The sequence below is a fragment of the Clinocottus analis genome, unplaced genomic scaffold (assembly GCF_023055335.1).
Source record: "Clinocottus analis isolate CAN_PGR_092001 unplaced genomic scaffold, fCliAna1.0.p SCAF_5, whole genome shotgun sequence".
Taxonomy (NCBI): domain Eukaryota; kingdom Metazoa; phylum Chordata; class Actinopteri; order Perciformes; family Cottidae; genus Clinocottus; species Clinocottus analis.
Window position 1 is genome coordinate 2,615,686 of NW_027176207.1, and position 18,777 is coordinate 2,634,462.

At 47.6% G+C, this 18,777-nt stretch overlaps 1 protein-coding gene across 1 annotated transcript in view; it reads left to right on the forward strand.

The window, feature by feature from the left end:
* med13a (mediator complex subunit 13a) overlaps positions 1-18,167 on the forward strand; it is a 69,984-nt gene extending 51,817 nt beyond the window's left edge. Inside the window, exons 12-30 of the mRNA XM_068600309.1 lie at positions 371-492; positions 830-917; positions 2,488-2,699; positions 3,433-3,629; positions 6,651-7,546; positions 7,936-8,103; positions 8,569-8,792; positions 8,889-9,078; positions 9,269-9,704; positions 9,837-10,071; positions 11,743-11,934; positions 12,687-12,910; positions 13,571-13,713; positions 13,814-13,972; positions 14,832-15,020; positions 15,488-15,630; positions 15,791-15,955; positions 16,663-16,763; positions 17,034-18,167. Of these exons, the coding sequence (XP_068456410.1) occupies positions 371-492; positions 830-917; positions 2,488-2,699; positions 3,433-3,629; positions 6,651-7,546; positions 7,936-8,103; positions 8,569-8,792; positions 8,889-9,078; positions 9,269-9,704; positions 9,837-10,071; positions 11,743-11,934; positions 12,687-12,910; positions 13,571-13,713; positions 13,814-13,972; positions 14,832-15,020; positions 15,488-15,630; positions 15,791-15,955; positions 16,663-16,763; positions 17,034-17,166 (4,217 nt within the window). The 3' untranslated portion in view covers positions 17,167-18,167. The remainder of the gene's footprint in view (positions 1-370; positions 493-829; positions 918-2,487; positions 2,700-3,432; positions 3,630-6,650; positions 7,547-7,935; positions 8,104-8,568; positions 8,793-8,888; positions 9,079-9,268; positions 9,705-9,836; positions 10,072-11,742; positions 11,935-12,686; positions 12,911-13,570; positions 13,714-13,813; positions 13,973-14,831; positions 15,021-15,487; positions 15,631-15,790; positions 15,956-16,662; positions 16,764-17,033) is intronic.
* Positions 18,168-18,777: the final 610 nt, after the last annotated feature.

The window sequence follows — 18,777 nt, forward strand, 5'->3', positions numbered from 1 at the left end:
GCCTCTCGGTGTTCATCCACATGCGGAAACTTCGGTTACGCTTTCAATTCAGTCTTTCAATACGTCAATCAAAACGGCATTCATTCACTGAATAATGAACATTCTTTTTTTTTTGGATTCTTTTTATTTTTCATTCAATTTAATTAAAGCCAAAAGCATTTTAATTATTGAATTGATAAAAAAAAAAAAAAGCTACTGCGTTCTAAATTGATTGAAAAGAGTAAATTGAGACCGACCTGGGGTAATAAGTAAGCATGAACAATCAGAGCGCAAAGCCGCCGTTTCATTGAGTTCTCAAAACCCTCCGGATATCTTACACGTGGACGTCCATTTTCAAACGCTAACAGTCGAGTGTGCTCCGTTTGTGCAGAGGCTCAGCGGGCGGCCGCTCACAACCGCATGGCGCCCACCAGCCTGATCCACGAGACGGACCTGGCGTTGTCCATCAACGACCTGGACAACCTCTTCAATTCGGACGAGGATGATCTGGCGGTGAGTAGAGAGGCCCGTGCTTGCAGTGCAATGGATACCTCATGACAGAGAGCGTGTTCTGGCGCTGTGTGTTTGTGTGTGTGCGTGTGTCCTCTGGCGTGCATGTGCCAGAGCGGTGTCTTCACTCTGCCCATCATCAGCTGACAATTCTCACTACCCACTTACCAGTTGCTCCAAGAAGTTGTCATGTGTGATTCTGGCTCGGAGGCCTCGCAGGTGTGAGAAACATAGCGGGGGGATGAATTTAGAGCAGCGTTAATAACTGACACTTTGAGTTACCAAAATGGTCCGTTTGCTAAAACACTTTTTTTCTTCTTTTTTTTCCCCCCGTCCACAGCCTGGTTCCCGGCGACCAGTGAACGGAACGGATGACAAATTTGGCAGCAAGGAGCCAAAGCTGTCCTTGGACACCGTACCCAGCATCAGTATGTATCTCTACATCTGTGTCTACTGATGTCTCTCCTCTCGCTTTCCCCCCCTCTGAACACTGATGTGCTGCGTCTCCTCCATGTGCAAGGATGGATTTAGCTCGAACGTTGATCTAGAATCCGATTTGTCACACCCGTTTAGCCCCTTGAAATTTAACAATGGTACACTTTGATTTAGCCAGAAGCCACTTGGGTTTAAGGCGCCGTATTCCCTGTGCTCACAGTTCCAGCTAAGTGAAAACGGCATCATATCCTTTTTAATCCACTAAATAAAATGAAGGCTTTTACGACTCCAGCATCATTACTGCTCACCCTTGGCTTCGCCACCTAGTGGTGAGAAAAATATGGAATGAACTTGACGGTGCATCATTGTTCAGCTGATTGTGAGCTTTCTGTACCAACGCCACAGTCTCAATGTCCTCCCTGTTGACTTGAACCCACCTGCACCAGACATTATTTTTCTTTGTTTGTGTTGTATTCGTATGTTGGCGCTTAGGGATGCAGATGTAGCGCTAAAGAGAATTTAAAGACTATATTTTATCGTGAGGCAAATTGGTCTCAGGTCAACTGTTTTGCTTTAGTTTAACGACCAGATGCTGTTCGGTGCTGGACTCTGCCCGTTTACCATGAATTGTGTTCCCAGTCTTGCAGTTGTAATGAGTGGTTTGCGAGTTGGAGGATTCGGATATTTCACATAGTCTCAGGCCATTTCTACAGCGAGATGTTTATATCTTCACCAGTAAACGTGTCCTTCTAGTGTCGAGGAGGATTATCTTGTGGAAATGAAAGCAATATAAAATAAGGCTTCTTCTCTAAACTTTGGACAGACGGCTCTGCTGGGTCCTGTAAATACTCTCGCTGATTAATAAAAAAAGTAGAGAAAATATAGCGAAGGAACATGCCAGGGCAACTGTGACAAACTCTGTAAACAAGTCATCAGTCGTGGGCGAGATGCCTGTCAGACTTAAAGTGTGTTTAATAATTATTCATCTGTTTAGTATTTACATGGTAGCTGCCTTTAACAGCAGCTGCTTGTCATATTATGTGGTTGCAAAACAAGAAAACACATATCAGCACGCATCTCTACTGAAGTCGTACTAACGGTTTACATTACGTCATATTGTTATTTTAAGAATTAGTTTGTATCACAAAATGCTGTTTGCATATATACTGACTTTTTTTAAAAGCTGCTCTATAAATAAAGTTTACAAAGTGCTTTACAGAGGAGCGAAGCAGAGTCATACATAACTTAAATACCGGTAAACAAAAGAGGACCATAAAGGTAATAAATACACCAAAAAGAGCAAATGGAGTAAATAAAATATACAAACAAAAACAGGGGAACTGTATCATAGATCATAAAAGGACGACATCACTTAAAAGCAATTTTATAATAATGGATTTTAAGAAGTGATTTAAAAGAAGTTATCGAATATAATCCAATGTGTTGTGAACAGACTTTAACTACATGTATTATTTATTATCAGCATGTTTAGCAGTGTAAACTGCACTTCTTTATAATCCCTGTCATAATTTGATGGGCCCTCGCTCCCGTTTTTCCCATCAGGCTCGGCAGACCTGCACCAGATGTTCCCCACTCCTCCCTCCCTGGAGCAGCACATCATGGGCTACTCGCCCATGAACATGTGCAGCAAGGAGTACGGCAGCATGGAGCCCCACACGGGCATGAGCGCGCTGGACGGCACCTCGTCTCTGGGAGGCCACTTCAAGATCGAGGTGGAGGAGGGCTTCTGCAGTCCCAAGCCATCTGAGATTAAGGTGGGTCCGGACTCTGTAAACCCGCAGTGTCAAATCACAACGGACACTAGACAATAGATGTCACACGTCAAAGTGAATGAGTGTTTGCCGGATAGGTTTTCTTCACCGGGCTCATTTTGATGCAGCGGGTCAGACTATACAGGACTACACATGGTCAGATTATACAGGACTACACATGGTCAGACTATACAGGACTACACATGGTCAGACTATACAGGACTACACATGGTCAGACTATACAGGACTACACATGGTCAGACTATACAGGACTACACATGGTCAGACTATACAGGACTACACATGGTCAGACTATACAGGACTACACATGGTTAGACTATAAAGGACTACACATGGTCAGACTATACAGGACTACACATGGTCAGACTATACAGGACTACACATGGTCAGATTATACAGGACTACACATGGTCAGACTATACAGGACTTGACATGGTCAGACTATACAGGACTACACATGGTCAGACTATACAGGACTATACATAGTCAGACTAGACAGGGTTCAATCCCGCTGTCAACAACCATCTGCAGGCCGAAGCTCCCACGAGCAACACGCTCGACCCCTCCTAGTTCTGTAGTTATTGAGAAGAAGCTGCCCATAGATGTTGTGTTTGTGGGAATATAAGGTGGCGATGCCCCTGATGCTTTATACAGGACACCAAGACATCATCAGTCCTCTGGCCTTACTAAGTCGTACCTTCTTTCCGTCTTCCAGGACTACTCATTTGTGTACAAGCCAGACCTGTGCCAGCCGTTCGTGGGCTGCTCCATGTTCGCCCCTCTGAAAGCGTTACCCAGCCAGTGTCTCCCGCCGGTCAAGATACCAGAGGATTGCATCTACCGACCCAGCTGGACCATGGGCCGGGAGATGCTCAACCCCGTGCCTGTCATGACCTTCCTCAACAAGGACAGGTACATATATGCTGCCGTATCGCTTTTCAATGGGGCTTATGATGTGTGGCTGTTTGGCATCTTTGGAGAAGTCATCAGGTGTTTCTGTTAATTAACTGGGATCTTTTTTTTTTACTGGTTTCAAATGAGGATGAGGTTTTTACCCGATCGTGCACGTGCACCATCCTGATTGTTGTGTCTCTATTGTGAAAGTGACATTTTCTGAAGTGGTTACAGTAATATTTGTTCTAAAGTGGAGTGAAGTAGCCATCACATGACATGTTGTGACATGAGAGTATGGCCACAATTTACTGATGTGGAAAACAATTTGATGCAACTGGCAAAATATTATTTACTCGACGGTATTGAGCTCCACACATTTTTGAAGAACCTGTCAGTTTTGTTGAGGAGGCGATGTGACGATATTCCCTATGCAGGAGAAAAACCTCGCTTTATTTAATGAAAGAGTACCAACACAGGTGGGTGAGCAGTACCGTGCAACAAGTGAAAGGATCCACTCAAATTGCAGCTCAACAGAAGCACACCGAGTGACTCCAGCGCTATGGACGCTGACGCTCGTTTACATGCCACGTTTCTGCGTAAATTCCCTTCTGGCTCGTTTCAAAGATTCCTTATCATTTCATCACGATGATCTGGTTCACGGAGGCATCGTGATTTCTGGCTGGCAAGAAGAAGAAGAGCCGAGGCTGTTGCTGGCCGGGCCGTCGCTGGTTTTGCGGTTTTGGTGTGTGCACAGAAGCATGCACTCCTACTCTGCTCTCTTTCTGTCCACACACATCCTCTGGTCTCTCCCCGGACCCCCCCCCCCCCCTCAGCCGGCTGCTCAATTTCCCATGCATGACCGCCTCAGGCGGAGCAGGGGAATGAGTGTAAAAATGACGTCTTGGTTGGAGATGCGGATTATTGCTGGAGTGGTTGAGATGGGCCCCCACAGCGGCTCCATGCCTCCTCGCTGCTCGTGGCAGCTTGGAGTCTCCATTAAATCTGGCAGCGTTCCTCTTAACTACACACAAGATGCGCCTCTGCTTCTTTTTCAGCCTCACGGGGATTTCTTATCGGCATGTTTATCGGAAAAATCCACTAACCAAACCTGGTTTTGTTCCTATTGATTTAGTGCTTTTCTGTAATCAGGGCACTGTAATTGACTCTTTTTACATTTACGTTGAATAATTATGTATCAACATTACGCAATACAGGATTCCACAACAAAATAATGCGGTTGCAGCTCATTTTCTACTCGCAGGACAAACGACGAAACAAACAATAGTGCAGTCATTTTTCTTCTTTTGCAAACAGCAGCAGCAAAGCAATTCTCTGGGCGTCTGATACGACCAACATCTTAACATTCAAAAGTTGACCTCGAGAAAACATTGTCCGTCAACTTTGACTATGATTGAGCGCCGAGCACCATTGATGGTAAACGGAGTCCGCCTCCTCTCGTCCCGCCGGGGGTTCCCGCTCCCTGTCCTGCTGGCCGCCCGTCAAGTGCAGCTTGATCCGGAAAGCCGCGATGAGCCAGGTCACTTAGAGGACTTGAGCACATCAGTCACCGACATAAGCCGGGAGAGAAGACTGGGCGGGTGGAGTAGCCTTCAGTCGGAGCGGCGTTAGCTTTGCTTCCGTTCTCGGCTCTCCTCCCTCCTGACCGGCCCGGCTGGCTGATGTTGATGAGTGATTTATGTCATATCTTGTAAGTGCTGCACTAATAAGACAACAAATGAACACAATAATGTTGTGAAATTCTTTGCAACTGGACGCAGCATGTGCAGCTGTTCCACTAGTATTGTGCATTTCATTTACCCGAGTGAGAATATGACATTTGTCAGGCTCTGCTCTTGCTGCTGTGAGCAGAAATGATCACCACAATGCAGTTGTTTAACCTTTGTGTGTGTGTTTTGGGCTGAATTTCATTGCACTAAAATGCACTACAAAAATACATTAGATTCTGAACGGACGACACCGGCTCCGTCTACTAATTACTACGTCTTCGGCCGTGGGTCGTGGTCAGAAAATTGTTTTGACTTCTGAGAAAAGACCAGACCGCGCTGCTTGTGCTGCCGAGGAGAGGAGAGGCGTCGGCACTTGACGAAAAGCTTGGTGAATGTCCAGAGAGAGAGAGAGGGAAAGAGAGAGAGAGAGAGGTCGGTAAAAAGATCCTCTGATGTTGTGCTGGAGCTGCCTGCATGTCTGCGGCCCAGGAACGTGACCCGGCTGCAGGAGAGAGAGCGGCGTGCTGGGACTTCCTTCTAATGGGTCTGTGCCAGGAGTTGTTCCCCACGTACAGCTAGGGACATGATGTGCTCACCCTCGCTCCCTCCCTCTCTCTCCCTCTCTTGGGCTCTCGCTCTCTCTCTCCCTGCTTCTTCACTGTTGCTTGCCAGTCCTGAAATAACCCTTAACTCAGAGGGACACTCGATGAAATGTTCATTGAATGTCTTTCTCCCTCCCTCTGCTGCTGCTTTTTCCCGACCTGTATCTCGTTCTCTCTCTCTCTCTCTCTCTCTCTCTCTCCTGCATTGTTGTTCTCTCATGTGTTAACATGTGTGCAGTCTAAGCTCACTCTGCTCTTGTGGTGAAGGCTGTCTGCCCGACTGCCTTATTACTCAAACCGTCCTCACAAATGCAGCGAGACAATCGGATAACGGTATTTTGTTTTTGTTTGAAGCAATGTACTGAACATCGCTGTCCTCGATTATAAAAAAAGACCCGGGCAAACGAGTATGTTCTGTGTACTTGTGCTTCCACTTTCATGCCACAATTAGATGTTCTGGTACATGTAATTGATTTTTACGAGCTCTTCCTTCTCTTTTTCCTTTTTCACATTACTGTGATGGGAAATTAATAGTGTTGACATTTGAAGCTGTGATTAGAAGAGTTCGACTTACTCATTGTCTAATAGGGATCATTTAAATTTTTGTTGGGTGTCACAGGAGGAGATTTAAAAACCCTAAACTGTGGTGACTTTTATTTCCATCTCCGTTTCTAATTCCTGTCCCTTTTTTTTTGTCTATCTGCCCTCAGTAACATCCCCAGTGTGGGCAGCACCATGGACCAGGACTACAGCCAGACCTACACCCCTCAGACCCACACGCCTTTCATGTCCAACAGTGCTCCACCGAGTAACAGCGGCGCCGGCATCCTGCCTTCACCCGCCACCCCGCGCTTCTCCGCCCCGACCCCGCGCACGCCGCGCACCCCGCGCACGCCCCGGGGCCCCTCCACCTCGGACCTGTACTCGCCGGCGTCCACCCCCTCCACCTGCCGACCGCTGAACTCGGTGGAGCCGGCCACCGTGCCCTCCATCCCCGAGGCCCACAGCCTCTACGTCACCCTCATCCTCTCCGAGTCGGTCATGAACCTCTTCAAGGACTGCAACTTCGACAGCTGCGGCATCTGCGTGTGCAACATGAACATCAAAGGGGCCGATGCGGGCGTGTACCTGAGCGACCCCGTCGGCGAGGCTCAGGAACCCTGCAGCTGCGGCTTCAGCGCCGTGGTCAACCGGCGTTACGGCAACGGCTCGGGCCTCTTCCTGGAGGACGAGCTGGACATCATCGGCCGCGGCTCGGACGTCAGCAGGGAGGCGGAGAAGCGCTTCGAGGCGCTGCGGCTGTCCTCGCTGGAGAGGACCGGCGTAGGGAGGGGTGACCGCGTCCCAGATGAGGTTATTCTCCTCCTGCAGGACCAGTGCACCAACCCCTTTTCGCCCATTTCCATCCTGGAGCACGACGTGGTGACGCGGGGGCCGAGCGGGGCGCCCGTGCCGCCCTGCGTGAGGGTGGAGGAGAAGGACTACCACAGCGACTGTTACATGGCGCTGGAGCACGGCAGGCAGTTCATGGACAACATGTCGGGCGGCAAAGTGGACGAGGCGCTGGTCAAGAGCACCTGCCTGCACCACTGGGCCAAACAAAACGGTGAGAGACGTGTGTGACCATCTAGATCGTCATGCTCAAGGTTCAGCTGGACACCAGATTATGTTTTCCCAGACCTCTTAGTTTTTTTCACCGGTTTAACTCATTGAAAGATGCCTTCTTCAAGTAAGCACTAATCCAAATAGTTTACTCGACAACTGAAAATGTTCATCAAACAAATGAAACGGTACTCGCATCTGTCATCAAACTATATTTAACTTACTTAGATTCTGTTTTCTCTATGATTTCAAATGTGTGTAGTAGTTTAGTTTTTTCCCCTATGATCAGGAACATTAATGCATAATATTCAAGTCAAACTGTTTTTATGATGAGCTTTATTTAAGCTCAAGAATTAATCTTGAGCTTCTCCGCTTTACTCGTCCGTTCTCCAGCGGTGGACGTGAGTGCGCTGTGCTCTCAGGATGTGCTGCGGGTGCTGATGTCGCTCCAGCCCGTACTCCAGGACGCCATCCAGAAGAAGAGGACAGTAAGGTCGTGGGGCGTTCAGGGTCCCCTCACCTGGCAGCAGTTCCACAAGATGGCTGGACGGGGCTCTTACGGTAAAGCTGGGGACAAACCGGGGGGAGGGGGGGGATGTTTATCCCCTGATGCACAGCTAGCTCTCACTGACGCTATGCTACCATCAAGTGTAGTTGTATAAATGGCAGTGAATGAGTGTTTTGCACCACACATGCAATGGAGGTTTCAGACTATTCTGCAAAAAAAATAAGCTGTGTGGAGAAGCTGTGAGGGTGATAACAGCAGTGTGTGTGTGTGTGTCTTGGGGTAAAAAAGCTCTAGCTTTCGTCAGGTCAACAGTCACTGTGGTCCCTCTGCTGTGGTCCAGATGTCAGCTCTGTTGGGAGAAGCCGTCAGATTGCGACATCACATTCCTATGCAGAGTGAAAAAAAGGAAGGGGGGGGGGGCTGACACCTCGCTCGTAAACAACACTCGCTCACTGTTTTCTTTCTTTCTTTGTGTTCCTCTCCGCCTCCTCTTCCCTCCTTCCCTCTCTCCACCACAGGCACAGACGAGTCCCCGGAGCCCCTGCCCATCCCCACCTTCCTGGTGGGTTACGAGTACGACTTTGTGGTGCTGTCGCCGTTCGGTCTGCCCTACTGGGAGAAACTGCTGCTGGATCCCTTCGGCTCCCAGCGGGACATCGGGTACCTGGTGGTGTGTCCCGACAACGAGGCCTTGCTCAGCGGCGCCAAGAGCTTCTTCCGAGACCTCACGGCTGTCTACGAGGTAGGAAGGGGAAAAAAAAGCTTTTGTGCTTTAGATTCATATACCGGTTCACACACTCATGTTCTTTTCCACTCGTCTGTGTTTTCTTTCCGACAGTCCTGTCGGCTGGGCCAGCACCGACCCATTTCCAAAGGCTACCCCGACGGCATTGTCCTCGTCGGCGGCAACGGGGCCAAGAACCTGGTGGATCAGCCGGTCAGCGACTGGTTCCTCAAGGCCGCCAGCAGCAACAGCGACGCCTTCACGAAGCTCAAACTCTATGCACAAGTGTGCCGCCACAACCTCGGTGCGTTCCACGTCCGACCTGCAGGGTTACCCGCTGTTTTTTTTAAATTCTACATGGCCGCTCGGACAATTCTGAGTCGCTGGATTTCCACCTTAAGCTTGAAGTCAGTCAAGTTGTAATGGAGTGAATGCGATGTAATGGTGATTTGATGTTATTAATGGAAGTCCACCGCTGTGCTTTCTCCCTTTAGCCCCATACCTCGCATCACAGCCATTGGACAGCTCCCTCCTCACACAGCCCAGTCTCCCGCCATCGTCCAGCCAGTCGCCATCCACACAACAGTCTAGCTCCACCTCCAGCTCAGTCGGCCAGCAGGGCTCGCTGAACGCTGCGGGCTCCTCCGGTCCCATCATCATCAACAACAACAGCAGCAGCAGCAGCAACAGTGGGTCTGGAAACGGCTCAGCGTCATCCAACAGTCTGGTGACATCCTCGGGGCAGCCTGGCAGCGGGATACCGTCTGCCAAGCCCGGCTCTTTCCCCCCCTTTGGGAGCGTGGGCTCCCAGAGCCAGGGAGGTGGCCCCCAGAGTGGACAGCTGGGGCAGCAGGCTGGTACCCAGAACACTGGCACCTCGGGGGACAACTCCAGCAGCCAGGCCCAGGGGCCCACGGAGCCTCTTGAAAGGTACTGCAGCGCACAGGAGCCTGCACACCATCAACTCTAAAACGCAGCATGTATTTAATCAGTTTAGTAAATAGGTGAAACTGTCCCAAGTTTAATAACACTCTGTGTGATCTTCTTTCTTCAATTCCTCAGCACTTTGGAACGAGAGAAGATCGGCGTGCCCACGGATGGGGAGTCCCACGCCATCTCGTATCCGCCCGCCATAGTCGTTTACATCGTGGACCCCTTCAGCTACGAGGAGGCCGACGGCGGCGGCCCGGGGCCCGTGCCCGCCCACTCCAGCGTGTGGACGCTGGGTTTGCTGCGCTGCTACCTTGAGATGCTTCAGTTCCTGCCCCCACACATCCGCAATTCTGTTTCCGTACAGGTGAGCGAGGCTCCCGGGAGAGCCACTTTTTTTTTTTTCATCGCTGACCATTTTGTATTTCATTACCACGAAGGCGTAAGTGGAAATGGATTAATTGTGTATTCGATGTCAGCGTGTCAACGACTCCTTAATGTTTAACAGATTATGCTCAGTGGCATCATTGCTGACACATCCATCATCATCAGAAGCAGTAAATTGTCCATGATTACCGTCAAACTAAAAATAGAGCCGGCTTAACAATGTAGTACGAACAAACTTGTTCCAGAAGTTTGGATACACAAGTCCACGGTGTGTTTTTAAGGCTGAGCTCCATCTTTCTATGGGGAGTGTTGCATTTCAATGCATTATGTTTAAGTTCTTGTTTTTTTCCTACATTTTCTGGGTCTGTTAAACACGAACAAAGATGCAGACTCTCCTCTTGCAACTGCCACATACACATGTAACTTCAAGATGACAAAAGCAATGTACCAGCTCCAATGGTCACCCTGTATTTATTCTGCAGCAGCGCACCGCTATTTAACATCCCTCTGTGGGCTCAACCTCTCCACTCGCAGAGGAGAGGCGAGTGAAAGGAAGATGAGGTCGTCGGTAGTGAACGACGCACTAACACGCTGACGGGTTTGCCGTCGGTGTTTTCAGCTGGAGCAGATTCGGTTGTGATGTCATGTAGCCCTGTTGTGTTTCATGTGCAGTGAGCGCTGCATTTCAAATGAAACTTAAACGCTGCATCGCTTTACAGACACTGCTCGTATAAAAACTTGCGTATAATTCGGCATGCAGTTAACACGCCAGTCAAAATGTTTTCATAAAAACTCACCCTGCGGCTTTCGCTCCTGGTGATCACCACGAGAGAGTGTGTGTGTTGTTTTAAAAGTTTCTAATTCATGAGCTTGTGAAAAGTGGTTCGTGTGGGCTTAAAGAAGTAACTTTTTCAAGAAACCTTTCAGGGTCAAATTTGAGTTCAAGCCACTAATGTGTGTCAATGGATCCTCCGGCAATAATCCATGAAAGAAAGACACTTATTTCCCATCTATTCATTATTCTATTGATCATAAGTATTCAAGCCAACCAGGTCGAGGTATACGTTCTGCATTACCACATGTTTTGAGCGTCATGTGTTTTTTGCTTCCTGCTTTTTCACATCAATTGATACTTACTTTCTTTTTCTTTTCTATACCATGTATTATTCCTTCACCAATACACCTGACTTGTAGTTATGAGAAAAACATGATTTACTGCCTCCTCTCAGTCCTTGAAGAGCGACTGCCTGCCGGCACACTAAACTGGACCAGACTGGCGTTTTGATGCCTTCGTTCATCATCTTCGTTCATGCTCTGCGTCACCGCCTCCGGTTCCATCGTCGCTCCTCTCGGTTTACGTCCCCGTTGGTTTTGCAGTTGGGTCGTTTTTGAAAGAAAAAATTCACAGCCTGTCGTTCTGTTATCCTGCTTTACTCTGTGCAACGACGCAGCCATTAAATAAAAGGGCAGAGATGAGGTTCAACTCATCACCATTTAGGGGGCCGACCTCATTTAGTTGTACGTGAATGCATCGCGGTGTACAGATTGTCGCTTCTTCACGTTCGTGACAACCTATAAATGTTTTTTAAGTTGTGCAAATGAACATTAGACATACTGCATTGTCTAACAACTTCTTCTCCTCTCCTCTCAGATCGTCCCCTGCCAGTACCTGCTGCAGCCAGTACGAGGCGAAGACCGCCACATCTACGCCCAGCACCTCAAGTCGCTCGCCTTCTCCGTGTTCGCTCAGTGCAGACGGCCGCTGCCCACCTCCACCAACGTCAAGTCGCTGACGGGCTTCGGCCCGGGCCTGGCCATCGACACCGCGCTGAAGAGCCCGGAGGTAAACGCAGCGCGCAGTCAAGTTGTTGCAGTTGGGGTTATTATTATTATTATTATTACTTGACATGATCCATCTGTAAAGCAGACACAGGATCGGTCCTAGCGTGCAGTCGAGCTCTGTAGCTGATCAGTAACACCTGGCCGTGTGCTCTGATCGATAGGCGAGTAAACAGAGGCTGACACTGTGGCCCTGGCAGCGGCTTTTCAGTGGATTTTAGCTCTTGAACCAATAAAAAACTTGACCTGATACGACCCAGCCTTTGGCCCCGGCTGTGTTTGGTTTACCACTGAAAAGAAGGAAGGCAATGAGAGTTTTCAGTGCTAACCATCCTCACAGTTTTCTCTTCTGGAACAGGACTAAGGGAACTTGTAACCCCTCTGCTACTCCGGAGTTTTCTTTCCATTATCTGCTTGGCTAGCTCCCTGAGACCTCCATAATGGGATCTCAACTCCAGGTTTAGACAAAAGGGCGCTTTAGATCAGGACCTTGTCCAGTGGACTTCCTTCCTCCCAACCAGCACTGCCCTTGCCCTTTGACACACTATCAAACCTTGAGCTGCCTGGCTGGGAGGACTGGGATATGGATAAGACAATTTGAGTGTCGCAAAGGACATTTTTGCAGCCATGTCAGTCATGCACAAACTTATATTACACCTGCAGCATGTCTGGCTTGTCCTGCATTTGTATATAAGGGCTGCACATTGACGCTAACATCCTTTTTCACCCTGACATCTTCACCTCCCCAATCTGCAGAGGCCGGAGTGTCTGCGTCTCTACACGCCTCCGTTCATTCTGGCGCCGGTGAAGGACAAGCAGACGGAGCTCGGGGAGACGTTTGGGGAGGCGTCGCAGAAATACAACGTGCTGTTTGTGGGATACTGTCTGTCCCACGACCAGCGCTGGATCCTGGCTACCTGCACTGACCTGTACGGGGAGCTCCTGGAGACCTGCATCATCAACATCGATGTACCCAACAGGTACGACTGCCACCAGCCACCTGCACGATGATGCAATCGGAAGCCACATTTATTACAATACACATTTTACTTTTGATATTTCTCAGTTTTTAACTATATGTTTTAACCGGGTGAAGGTTGTTAGTGTCTACTGACTGAAAATATGTCACGCCAGTGTTTTTTGTTCATGTGCATTTTTAACGATCTGGTTTTTTAAAGCGACTCCCCGTCCGTCCGTCACATTCTCGCCTGGTTCATCTTCCTCTGTGAATATCCCTCGTTTAGTCACGGCTGCACAACAGATGTGTGTGACCTGACAATAGGTTCACGGCAGCTGTCAGCGACACTTAAAAATGTGTCTGTGTGAAATCAAAACTGTGATTTCTACTGTGATACTAAATCACACTTTTATCATGCCAGCTGTTAAATGACACTTTTTCACTCAAGTGTAAATTAGGCTCAAGAGTGGCAGCACACAGCTGTCAGTCAAAAACGGTGTCTGAACAGGCCATTGAGGTTCACCTTCACCTGCCTCAGGAGCTTGAAGCTCACAGAAATGTTAAACCAGCGGCAAAGCGCGGCGTCCGTACACTTGACTTCCTGCCTCGCGCGTCTGCAGATGTTTGCTCTCCATACTTATGAAAAGTGCTTTTGACATGTGAGTCAATGCATGTCTCGCAGGGCACGGAGGAAAAAGGGCTCTGTTCGGCGGCTCGGCCTGCAGAAGCTGTGGGATTGGTGCTTGGGGCTGGTGCAGATGACATCAGTCCCCTGGAGGGTGGTGATTGGCCGACTGGGCAGGATAGGACACGGAGAGTTAAAAGGTAAGGCGGACTATTTAAATGATACTAAAATGCTTTTTCATGACATTAAGCGTGCCACATGTTCATTCATCCTTGTTGCTCTCCTCTCTTGATGTCCCAGACTGGAGTATTCTGCTGAGCAGGAGAAATCTCCAGTCACTGAGTCGCCGTCTGAAGGAAATGTGTCGGATGTGTGGCATCTCCGCCTCAGACACTCCCAGCATCCTCAGCGTGTGCTTGGTCGCCATGGAGCCCCAGGGATCATTCATCATCATGCCAGGTGCAGATTATCAGTACCCTTACTATCTGTATTAACGCGCACTTCTCATCTTCGTCGCATTACGCCGACAAAGAAAGGTGTGTTAATGTCTGTGTGTGTGACGTGTGGGGCGTGATGGATGGCAGCAGCACATCACAACGCGCGTCCCCTCCTTGTCCGGAGCAGATTGATGGCAGCGGAGATCATGTACCTTTTTTGCTCATAAAGCACTACCTCTCGGATGCCCATTGATCTCAATGCGGTGTGATGGAGAGCCAGATCAATGGGTTTATTTTGGGAAACGAGCGGGGGATTGTCAGCGCATCATGCAGGATTGTGTTGAGCGACGCCGGGGCCGAGGACATCTCCTTTCTGAAACGCTCTTTAAGCTGAAAGAGATTAGCGGGGCCGCGTTAGTGACGAGGGGGGTTTTACATCACTAACGTGGAACATAGACTCAAGAGAGTTGTCGGCTCTCGACGTAACAGCTGTTCTGTCTTTTCAAATCTAATTTCCGCTTTGATTATGAAATGCATTATGGGGAAACCTACCTTTTTGTGAATTTTAAAACGAAGACATTAATACTAAATCACATTTGCAAAGTTGTTACTTACCGGTTGAAGATGGTACTTGTATATTTTTTAAGGAGCTGCACGTTGAACTCTGATCATTATTTAAGCAGTAAACACCTACGTGCTATGAAAAGATCTAGTGGGGTAACATTTGATACTGCTTTGTGAGTCGTATGACGCTCGTCCCTCACTGGTTTAACGATCCGAGCCGTACTGAGTCAAAGGGTTTTGACAAGCATTCTTATTTAGTTTCCGTCTGTTTGTTGTTTATTGACCCGTCGCCCTCTCCCCCCCCCCTCTCCCATTAGACTCCGTGTCGACGGGCTCGGTGTTTGGCCGCAGCACCACCTTGAACATGCAGACGTCCCAGCTGAACACCCCGCAGGACACCTCCTGCACCCACATCCTGGTCTTCCCCACGTCCGCCTTCGTCCAAGTGGCCAGCTCCAATTACACCAACATCGACCCGAACATCGACATCCTGAACGCCACCACCGGTCAGTCCGGCTCCTTCATCGGTCTTGCAGTCGTTAATTCGCTGTGGCACAGCCTCATTTGCTGGACCCTTAAACAAAGCCTCAGATGTTGAAAAAGGCTCTTTTTTAATCTGTACTGTTGTTTTTCCTAAATCCTTCCTACTTACTTATCCAGTCCGTGAAGAGTCTGTTTTAAAGTAGTGTGTGCTTACATACTTAGTGCATCTATAACACCCTCCAGCGTCTTAAGCTTATCTCCTCGACGCAACCATATGTATTGCCAGTAGTATGAAGCTTGTTCTCTCACATTGCATATTTAGTAATTAAGTAAGAATGTTTAAATAATATCTTCTGAAATGTATACACCGTCTATTGCTACAGAAGGATACGTATTGTTGTCGCACAGATCAGGGGGAGTGTTCTCTGAGTGTTGATCTCGTCAATACATTCCCTGCAGACCCGTTGAATCATTCTCCTCTTGTCCTCAGATGGGTCCGATGCGATCGGGATCTTTGACCTGCTGGACCAGGAGAACGAGTTGGTGGACCCGGACATCATCAACATCTCGCCCAACACTTCGCCGGTACACTCCCCCGGCTCTCATTACCACCACGGAGGGGATGGCAGTAAGGTGAGTCGACCCCCGTACACGCTGCAATATTGAAAGTAGCCTTGGATTGACTCTCCCGTTCCTCTGTGTGTTGTGAAATGAGCCCGAACATCACGGCATCAGATCGTCTGCAGTGCGACTTGTGATATGACACCAACCTTGAGTTTGTCCCTTGTTGCAGGGCCAGAGTGCTGACCGTATGGAGTCTCATGAAGAGGTTCCTAACCTCCTGCAGCAGCCTCTGGCACTTGGCTACTTTGTCTCCACGGCCAAAGCCGGCCCACTGCCCGACTGGTTCTGGTCAGCCTGTCCGCAGGCTCAGAACCAGTGTCCACTTTTCCTCAAGGTAGCAGGCTGTTGCCCTCTCTCACGTCGCACATTTACACAGGGAAAGATAAAACGAGCTAAAGACAACTTAATGAGAACAGTAACGTGTGTCACAGTGCACTACAAAACAATACGTAAACAACTAACTGTCGGGATATTTATTAGTTTTAAGCAATAGTTTGTCATTTTGGGAAATGTGCTTTCTTGCTGAGTTAGATTGATACCACTGTCATGTGTGTCTGTTAAATATAAAGCCACAGCTAGTGTCTGATTAGCTTAGCATAAAGACCAGGAACAGGGGGAAGCAGCTCGCCCGGCTCTGTGTTATAGCTTGTTTGTTTATTTTTGTATAAAAACAGTAAAAATAGCACACATGGTTTTATGAGAGATGATATGGGAAGGTTTCTGTTCCCCATTTAACCACAACCGTTGTGTAAAAAAATGCAGTTATTAATATGCAAGTCATAAATTAACTTCTGTGGCATTTTAGGAACTCAGCCCCGGCCAGTGTGTTTTAAATGTAACTGAACACTTTAACCAAAAATGTTTTATACAAGAGGACGAGAGTTTGGATTCGCACTGATATCCTTTCCTTCTAGAACGAACTCTAGACTCACTGCTGCTGTCACCGCTCTGTGAAAAGGCCTGTATGAGATGTAATAAAAGGTTAATGACTTTGTTCTAATGCCATTGACACCTCCTCCTTTCCCCTCCCTCCTCTCTCAGGCCTCTTTGCACCTCCATGTGTCTTCAGTGCAATCAGATGAGCTACTGCACAGCAAACACTCCCATCCCCTCGACTCCAATCAGACCTCAGATGTACTCAGGTAAACAACACTAAACTCACAAAAACCTCCTACCAACCCGCCCCGCCGACTGGCAGGATACATACATACATAAATGTTGACTAATTGAGGATATTAATGAGCATTGACGTCGCTTCTAAGCTCAACATGCTTTATACGCACTTAGTATTTTATGCATTGGGTTAAAAAAATGGCTTATTCTATGTATTACTGTTTTGAAACACAGTGTGTCACCCTATAAATAACTCCAAATGAAAGAGCATCTGCATGTCTTTCTGTTCGCCTGAACAGATATGTGCTGGAGCAGTACAACGCCCTCTCCTGGCTGACGTGCGACCCGGCGACACAGGACCGACGATCGTGTCTACCCATCCACTTCGTGGTGCTCAACCAGATGTACAACTTCATCATGAACATGTTGTAGCCAGCGGCCCCCTTACTGGCGCCGATGTAGGGGGAAACATTTCAAAGAAGAGGAAAGCTACGACTCCAGAGAAGAGGGGACGGGGGGGGTTCATCGAGACTGAAGCAAACTGCAAGAACCAGACCGACGCACGGAGCTGGATCCTGCGCCAAGACGGGATTATGCGGCTGTTACTGGTTGAGACAGTACAGTCCGTGTGAATCAAAGACGTGCACATAGAGACAAGGGAATAAAGATGAGGGGGAGGGAGGGGAACGCAGAAATTAAGTCGCAAATTAATGAACGTGAGAGAATGACAGATTGGTTGTCATGGTATGTAGCGTGGCGTCACAGTCACTGGCCAGTGTGTATTGGAGAGACAAATCTATTTGTAAAGTTATTGGAAGAAAAGGGACATATTTGATCGTGGAAATGGATCTTTGGTTTTTAAGACCTGAAATTCCTTTGGAAATGCCTGCATCTATCTTATTTATTGTAAGTTTTTAAATGTATAATTTGTCTTATTTCTTAACCTCTTTTATATATTAAAAAATGGAGAAGGTTTATATCACCTTCTTGCTTTAAAGCAATTGGTCTGAGATATATGTAATCGTCTTAATTAAAAAAAACAACCAGGAAATAAAAATCCCATAAAAACTAAAGTCCCCAGTAGGTTGCTTTTTAGAGTATTATTTTTTGTAATGGAGACAGAATATTTGTATTGTCACAATGTACAGAAGAATGAGAGTGGAGAATTATGTTCCATGCCTTTGAGCACGGACGACTTGCAGCAAAGCTGTAGCTACAGAGGACTTGTACAGCAATGAACTTCACTGTGTTCAAATAAAGAGGTACATTGTTGTATATAGTATTTTATACCACACATTTAGACACAAAAACCAAACGGCAATATATATATATATATATATAAATATATATAAATAATTATATATGAATGCCATGCCAGCACTTGGTGGTGTGGCTTCTGTTTTAGGAATAAAGTGCGTCAACTTATTTTCCTGTGCGTGTGTTTATTGCTTTTTGGGGAGGGGGGACGATGATGTGCAATTGGATGCAAACAGCGGGGCGGAGACTACTGGCATCTAGAGGTAGCTGACCTCAGGTTTGACCTTTTGTTATTTAGGGGAGAGAAAATGAGTGTGAGAAGAGTGACCTTCCTTTTCAACACATCCCTTAAGTACACCAGAACTTTCCTTCGCTCTTTTGGCACCACTTATGACCGGTTATGGATACGTTTACACCATTTTACTTCAGTGGGAAAGTAAATGTGTGGTGTAAATGAACTTTAACCAGCTGTGGATGGCTGCTCATCGGATATGCAGTGTTTGTGCACTGAGGATCATTTACTGTCTGTATTTCTACCGTTCAGAGGTTAAGCTGTGTTTTGATTATAGGAGGAGAAAAAGCCCTCGCTAATAACCTTGCATCTTTGCCAATAATTGTTGGCTTGAGATAGTCGACCATCGAAATTTATCTGGTCTTTTGAATTTAGAAAATACATTCAATATTAAATAAAACTAAATAAAAAAAAATATGAATTTTCAGTCCGGTGCCATGTTTCCTTTTTGTTTTAGAAATCCTGGTTGTTTAACATTTGCTTCTACTCTACAG